The sequence below is a fragment of the Aptenodytes forsteri genome, unplaced genomic scaffold (assembly GCF_000699145.1).
Source record: "Aptenodytes forsteri isolate BGI_AS27 unplaced genomic scaffold, ASM69914v1 Scaffold49, whole genome shotgun sequence".
NCBI lineage: Eukaryota > Metazoa > Chordata > Aves > Sphenisciformes > Spheniscidae > Aptenodytes > Aptenodytes forsteri.
In genome coordinates, this window is record NW_008795125.1 from 5,629,224 (window position 1) to 5,637,885 (window position 8,662).

Sequence of the window (8,662 nt, forward strand, 5' to 3'; positions counted from 1 at the left end):
GCGACAGGCCAGGAGGTCCCGGGTCGCAGCGGCGCCCTCACAGCGCGCTCCTCCGCCGACAAACTTCAGCCCCACGGTAGACCCTCCCGCCACGCACCCAGACGAGTATTAAGGACAGCGTCGTCTCTAGCCCTGTGAAGGCTTTTTCTCCGACGCCAGCCCCGAGTTTCCCTCAGGCGCCCTGAGCTGTGGCTGAGGGACGACATTGCCGCAGGGTCCAGAGCCCCAAACCACGGGCAAGTGAGCGCAGAAGTAACGGCCCTGAGGAAAAAAACCCACTACCCCCCCCCCTTTTTTTTTTTTTTTTTTTCAGAAGTTGGAGAAAGGGAACCTCTTCCTTTAGTACATACCTAGATATTTTAGTCAGTATTTAGTTTTAACTCCCACTGCATCCTTCTCAAAAATGTTGCTTTTCTACATACTATTTCTTTCATCGCTGTTTGCCATTTTGGTTCAGACACTAAAATAGGATTGTTTCCCTGAGAAAGAAAAAGATGTGGCTTGTGGGAACCATTAAGAGTTAACCGTTAACAGTTGGTCATGGAAGATCAAGATTTACACAATTATAAACATAATTAAAAAAACCCAACTGTATAGGTACAGTATCCTGTCGAGACTAGTGACAGGAAGGAGTTTGATGAAAACTTTGAAGAGCAAAAGTTTTGGTCCCAGGAATGTTTCTGGTTCCTCATTTCCGCACTGTCACTCTGGTTCAGTTTTTGAAACGGTCACCTTTGGGAACGCAGTCAGCAAACTGCCCCCACAGTCCCATCGAAAATTGGTGACAGCAGCCGAGGTGGAGATCAAGTTAAGGAAAAATGACGTTAATTCCTTTATTACATTTCAAATGTAATATACATTAAAATGTAAATTTTCAATACAATTTTTCTTCCTCCTGTGCTTGCCTTTGCCACATAACCAATACACCAAGAGTGGGGTAAGCTGCTCACATACAGTTCTTCCTTTAAAGTCTTAAGACTCATGCTAGGTTTTAAGTGTAAGGTTGTTAATGATCAAAATTATTCTGTGATTAAAATAGAGCAAACAAAACCCCCCAAAAGGATGATTCATTTTTTATTAATACCCATCCAAACAATATAGATAAAAGAAAAAATTATGCATAGTACACAAATGTTTGGACAAACACACTAGAAAGAAACAAAAAAAGAAAACTACATACACAAGAAACCAAACACACACAGAGGGATTGCACAGTTAGGCATTCAGTATCACCAGATGTGTATGTGAGGTGACATAACAGCAATGTATCGTGCCACATATTTTATTGCAACTGATATAAAATTTTATTCTCATAAAACTAAACTTTGCCTATCCTCAGTTTTTTTAAAAATAACTGTCAAATTAACCGAGAGACATTTTCTCTGCTGGTTTGAAGAGGCATACATCTTCAAAACGGGGTATTGCTTTGCTTTTACTTAAATATATTTATCACCAACAATATATTCACTTTTATGTAATAAACACGTATCATTCTCTCCAGGTAACTAAAAAACTATTTACAATTTAATTCAACTACAAGACACCTGACCTGCAACTAACAATTTATGTTAAAACGCAATTCTCCAGTATCAAGAAGATTGTCATTATTACAAGCAACACTAAACTTTACCTTAGAAAGTTACAGTAGTAAATCTTGCTTTGTTTCAAGTTAGGTTTTTTTACAGGCAAAAATACGCCACAGCAAAAGTTCTTACGTTTGTGGAAAGAGTGTTTCTCCCACATAATTTCTTTAGGTTGTTAATTCTATGAAAGCCACTTGAGGTGCTATGAGGTAATAAAAAAAAATTCCTCTGAACTGCATTAAGAGGTTTCTAAAGGATTTACTTTTCATATACCAAAATGAGATTTGGTTTAAAACCTTTACGTAATATGCAATGGACTATACAGCACCACAGACTACTTCAGAAAAATGTATTCCCAACAAGCTGGAAAACAATGATAGAAGTTTTATCAAGTTTTCGATCGTTTTCTTTTAAAGAGAGGTACTGAAATTATCTGGGAGATGTTCAGATCTGCAGTGTTCCAAAGGCAATCACAGCAGTATGTCACATAAAAATAGAGAGAGGACGAAAATATCAAATCGGTTGTTATTCTATGAAAGCCACTTGAGGTGCTATGAGGTAATAAAAAAAAATTCCTCTGAACTGCATTAAGAGGTTTCTAAAGGATTTACTTTTCATATACCAAAATGAGATTTGGTTTAAAACCTTTACGTAATATGCAATGGACTATACAGCACCACAGACTACTTCAGAAAAATGTATTCCCAACAAGCTGGAAAACAATGATAGAAGTTTTATCAAGTTTTCGATCGTTTTCTTTTAAAGAGAGGTACTGAAATTATCTGGGAGATGTTCAGATCTGCAGTGTTCCAAAGGCAATCACAGCAGTATGTCACATAAAAATAGAGAGAGGACGAAAATATCAAAGCAGTTAAAGGACTTTATTTGAGCTTTCTTAATAAATTTTAAGATATATTTGTTTAATATATGTATAAATATATATGTAGAAGTAATCTTTATTGAATTATGCACAGGTAACAGCATGCAGTGAAAAGAAAACATTACGGAGTAGAAGTCAAGTACGCTGAAATCAAGTATCACTGAGCATAACTGAAGGCTGCAATTTCTTTCTTCATTTCCTAATAAGAAAAAAAGACAAACTAGCAGTCAGCATGAATAAAAGCTGAAGAACCCTATTTATTTCTTCATGAAAAGAATAAAGAATTTGCAGATACATACAATTGTTAGTAATATTTAGCAAATACATGTGCTACCACCATCACAATGTCTTTCTATACCCATTAGCTTCAAACACGTCCTTATGCATCCAAAATAGAGAGTAGGGGAGAGAGACCGTATGGATCTGTATCAACAGTAGTTTCAACAGTTAGAAAGAGGAGACAGTTCCTGAAAAGCCACAACTAAAAGCTGGAAATGTTATTTTCCGCACTCTGAATAATTACTTGTTAAAGTCTATCTCTTCATGCAGTAGAGCTTGCTCCTGACCGACTTGCACAGTCACTCTGAATAGGAGATATTTTTTGGTTAAAGCTAAAGGTAGAAGTAGAAAACAAAGAAATCAAGTCCCTTTTAATTTAAGCGTTAAAAGTTAAGTCACAAAAGCCCATAAGCCCTGAGATAACATAAATAAATCCCTTCTCATGCTAAAACTATATATAAAACATTATACTAGATGAGAGAAGGGCGCATTTTTCAGGAATGGCCTCCCTGAACCCAAATAATCCTCACTGTTGCACAATCGGAACAGAGCGTCCGTTCTAACTCTTTATCAGATGTGGAAGAAGAGATTAAGATGACCAGGGCTGAAGAGAAGAGGCTTCCTCTTTTTTAAGGCAGACTGAGAGGCATAAAGAATTTTATCTATTCTCGGGCACAAGCATCTCAAAGACAAATGGATTCAAGGATCTTGAATCTGAAGACTGAATATCCAACCTATCTAAATCGATTCAATACTGGGAATGCCTGACTGGGACCATGGGTGCCTCTGGAAGATTTCTGCTGAGTTTGACAACTCAGAAATCCTCTCTTACAGGAAGAGATCAGAGAATTTGACTCATTAGCATTAAACCGGCATAGACAGAAATCTCCCCGTATGTCAAATTAAAGATGCTCGAGCCATGCTAGTTAAAAAGAGATTATGTGAGACTAGAGAAAAGTCTCAACTTCTTGTGATGTTTCATACTTAATTTCTTTTCAAGAATGGAATGACTACTATATGAAGTGTTACCATGTCTGACTGCCTGTAAGGGGAGAAAGAGGAAGTGACAGACTGAGAAAAGCACCCTCCTTTCATAGCTCCCCACCCCTAAAAAAGGTTCTGGAGAAGGACTATTGACAGACTGAGGTTAACTGCTTTGAGAGGGCTGTGTGGGTGGACCCATTGTCTTCAAGTTCAAGCCTTTTCCTGCTGAAACTGCCAACAATTATGCCAAATACAACAATGGTTTTGCAATATGGATAAATGTCTTCCAGACTGAAATGAAAAAAATCTTGTAACACAGGCAACTAAACAGTAGAGAGTAATGCTAAATAAGCGTGATGTCCAGGCTGCACACATACATATGCATAACACACACATGCATAACAGTGATAGAAAGTGCTATAAGACAAAAAAATTTACCTTCACTAATTCGGTTTTGTCGTAATCTTCCCGATGTTGGTAAATGCACTGACTAAGAACAGCATATAGTTTTTCCAAGTGAAATATATTGAAGTTCTTAGTTATCACAGTGACAAAATGCAACAGTTGCTGAAAAAAAAATTGGAAACTACAAGTTTAGAATAGCGCAAGATCCTTTGAATAGGCTCTTTATGTTTTCAGAAGCTAAATAATAATACAAGTGACATCCTACTTTCTTATATTGTTAAATAAAATATGAGTGACGCTTCAGAGAACAGATTAAATATCTCACAAGATTTAACTGGAGAAAATGAGTTAATTTTTCATACTTCAGAGAAAAAGAAGGCTTAAATTTCAGACAATATTTTATTACTAATCAATCTATCACATCAACAATCATAATTGCGAATCAACTGCTTCCAGAACAGCAGGGAATGACACAATCCACTTTGTGGTGGAGTAGCTGCCACAGCAAAGCCACTGTTGCATTTCATTAGAGGAACTGTTGCTGCAATGCAGGGCACCGTAAAATGGATCTTTGGAAGCCAGGCTACAGATCTTCCAGATACAGCTGTGCCAGCTGGAAATGGAAGCATCCTTAGGTGCTCACCTTTACCCATTAGCTGAATGTGTACTGTACCTACAACTCTGCTGGCAGAACACACTGCTCAAGTGTCTGAGCAGATCAGGAAGCAAAGTTAGATGAGTTAGCTCCTACCTTTAAACTGAAGAGTGGATAAACTAGCAGAGTGGCTCTGCCTGTAGCAGATTACCAATCTTTCACACAGTCATTTCTGTTACCAAAGATGTGAATGTGATAATGTCTGGGAAAGCAACAGTAACCAGCTAGTGGCAGCACTTTCTTCCACTGCTGTGGCTGTTCAGTATCTGTGTGTTGTGTGAGGCTGTGAAGATGTAGCTTAAGAGAGCAGCCACACCAAATGAAAATATTACTGCCTCACAACTGCCTGTCATCAAACTCTGCCTCCCTCAGATCAGCTAGCACAAAATTTGAGTATTCCCCTCAACTTCATTCTATACAACATGCAGATGAGACGCACCAAAACCAGGCAGCGTGCTTTCAGCTGCTGCAAACAGAAAAGGTAGGATGTGACAGAGGTGTATGGTCAACATCCTGTGTGAAACTATTTCTAATTGCTGCCACATGGATGACTGCATGCTCTTCTATATGTTCATAAAGTTCTAGGCCTATTGCCAAGCAAATAAACGAACAAAAAAAAACCCCAAACAAAACCAAGCAGCTATATTTTGGAGGTTCACCTAGCTTATTCATTGCAGGTGAGTTCCAAAGAGGCTCTCTGGTATGAGCAGCTAGTTCCAATGGCACCCATGTTAATGAAACACGTTTTCTAGAAGACGCATTTCATGACGGTAGCTCTCCTCATAGCTGAAACATATAGAAGCTGAAACATATATAAGGGCTCTACCGTACCATTTATCCAGTGGGCAACAACTTTGGAGCACATGCTATTAGCACCCTTACTCTATGAAAAACCTGTGTGGCTTCTCTACATACACAGGCAGCCATGAACAACAAACCCCCCTGAAATCTGTTCCTTAGGAAGCCAGCGTTAAAAAGTTAGTTTCACCTCTACAAATTAGGTCACGGCTTAAAAATGTGACAGAAGTTGTGTTGACAAGCCCCTTCACCAAAGGGGATTCCTATCTGGTCACATTGTCCCCACACAGGGAAAACATCCATGTAATACTCCCTTTCTCATCATGGCAGGTAAACAGCAGCCCTCCTCTGCAGTGGCCAACCTCCAGGACTCCAACCTAGCAATTTTCCTAATTTTCCTCACTGCAATATCCCCTGGAGATCAGGTCCTTCTTCTACCCTCTCCAATTCATGCAAAGGAACCTCTTTTACCCCCTGCAGCTAGGCCCATTTTTAACCCTTTCCCCAACTGTAGCCTAGGATAGCCACTTCTCTCCTACGAGGGACTGGAAAACCATTATAACCCTGTAACTGTATGAATGCAAAATGCTAACACTGGATTTTGAAAAAATTTCAGAAAGTACGTATTAGTATTTTATCCATGGTGAGCTTTATGTCAACCTGCTAACTTCAGATTTAAGGCATCACTGCTAGGAATAAAGGTCCTTTTCAGATTCCTAATAAATGAAAACATGCAAAAAGCAAAACAAAACCCCCAAATTCATCATAAAAACTGCTAAGACATTAATAACCAACAGTACTAGCAGGTTGTCAGTGGGCTATTTTAGCTATATTAGGAAGAGAGCCCAGTCTCCTAAAATTTAGTTCACCAAAAGCAAGAACAGCAGTCTACACCAGGTGTGGAAACACAACAGTCAAGTCCGTTACAGGATGAATTATTTCACAAGCTATGCATCCTTCCCATAAATTGATTTAATTGGCATTGGTTAAGAACTGACTTAATTTACAACTGTACATGTACCAAGAAAATGTCCTACTTCAGTATTAACAAAATTGAAATTAGACTTACTTTGAGCTCATAGTAATCCACAATCACTGGCTGTGTGATAATTTCCATTGCTTTCTTGACACCTGTCACCTGGTGCTCTTCTACCCGAGAACATCTCGCACGAGTCATACGGTGTACCCACGAATCTGGAATGACACAAATTCCTGAAGTCAGGATTTCTGTTTATCTGGAATACAGTATCAGTGAAGTATCCTGTACCTGGAATACAGTCTCTCTCTGCAATGACAGAGACAGACCTGTTTCCATTTTTTCACTGAGAAATGGTTGAATTTTACTTTCTTTCTGGCAAAAGTCACTGCTCCATAAAAATTAGAAACTCAGACACAAAAAAAAGCACTAGAGAAAAAGGCAGTGTAAAACCAGGAAAAAAAACCATAGTCACATGGCCATTACAGCACTGCATGGTAAAACTCCAAAGTAATTTAGGTTAGGAAACACATCTTACATTGCAAACATGATGACATAAGTCTTCTATTCCACATGTGACCCTGGGTCCACGCTGCATAAGTACAGCTTTTTAACTTACGCTGCTCATTACTGGAAAGATACTCATACAATAAAAGAAAGTCAACGATTGTTTTTCAATTAGGTACCATTTGAAAAACAAACTTCAGAATCAAAAAACCAGCAGCTGCAGAAAAACATGAGTTTGGCTAGCATAACTAGACGGGCAGCATCATTATGCAAGAAACACTGTGTGCTGATTTTAGAGAGATACAACAGAAATAACCAAATGGAATTAAAGGCGGCTAAAACCTAACAAATAGTGTAATCCTCCTCAGGAAGAAAAAGGAGCTAAATGACCTGTTTGACCTTTCACTTACCATTTGAATCTCCGTCTTCAGAACTTTCTGCTATTTGGCAATCCGGCCTTTCACTCTCCTTTCTTAGGTCTGAATGTTCAGGAAGCATGACACTCTTCTTTTCAGAAGCAGATTTAGCCACAAGGAGAACTCTCTCTCTTTCATTTTCTGTCCCTGGTTTATTTTCATTCCCATTTTTCTGTCGTTCTTGAAGTATGTTTTCATTTTCTTCCATAGAAGAATCCTGTGCGGACTCAACTTCAGTGTGATCCGTGTTAGAAACGTGTTTTTCTGGAGACTCTTCATCACTTTCTACTTCATTTTGGTCTTCCGGAACTTTATTCTCTTTATTGAACTGAAAATTCCTCCTCTTTGTTGCGATACCTGAAGACGCTTTGTTCTTTCTGCGTTTTCTTTTTGACATATCTACAAAGAGAGATCAGAAAAAGTAATCCAAAACATTACCAAAACAGTTCTTCCTTCAAAATCCAGCATCCTCATCTTACTTGACTTACAAGGAAAATGATCAAAGCAGCTCAAGTACCATTGTCGGTCTCCCTGCATATGTCTAGAGAAAGAGTTGCATGTTAATGAGGTCAATTTGCTATTAGATTTTAAAAAGCCAGCTACAGAATTTCATTCACAAAACCATCAGCTTCAAGATTTTATGAACAGAAAATTCTTACTTTAGATAGGAAGTACTACTGCAAAGCAAGGTTATTAGGTGAAGTTGCTTACTGTCTTATTACATGAACTAATATAGATGAACAGCAGAAAAGCATTTGGAGACGAGCCCTTCTTCAAATCTGTTATAAAGCCGTAAACTTCAAAAGCTAAACACACGCTGGGCAGAATTAGAGACAATTTTAAGGAAACATTTGCTGGAGAAAAAATTGTCCGAAAGACTAACACCTCATATGCTTTCTGATTCAGTTAACCTTGTTTTAAACAAACCTTGCATTTTTGCCTTCCAGAAAAACCCACCATTCTTAGTATTCACGGAGTACTGCACAAAGCATATGGGTGTGTCCTGGTTTCGGCAGGGATAGAGGTACTGCACAGCATATGGGTGTGTCCTGGTTTCGGCAGGGATAGAGTTAATTTCCTTCCTAGTAGCTGGTGTGCTGTGTTTTGGATTTGGGATGAGAACAACATTGATAACACACCGATGTTTCAGTTGTTGCTAAGTAGTGCTTACACTATTCA

General features: G+C 38.6%; 1 protein-coding gene across 1 annotated transcript in view; it reads right to left on the reverse strand.

Moving 5' to 3' along the window:
• Positions 1–2,123: 2,123 nt before the first annotated feature.
• ATAD2 (ATPase family, AAA domain containing 2) overlaps positions 2,124–8,662 on the reverse strand; it is a 45,331-nt gene continuing 38,792 nt past the window's right edge. The window contains exons 24-27 of the mRNA XM_009277223.2: positions 7,478–7,882; positions 6,654–6,778; positions 4,165–4,293; positions 2,124–2,662 (exon numbers count right to left, since the gene is read on the reverse strand). Coding sequence (XP_009275498.1) covers positions 2,621–2,662; positions 4,165–4,293; positions 6,654–6,778; positions 7,478–7,882 — 701 coding nt within the window. The 3' untranslated portion in view covers positions 2,124–2,620. The remainder of the gene's footprint in view (positions 2,663–4,164; positions 4,294–6,653; positions 6,779–7,477; positions 7,883–8,662) is intronic.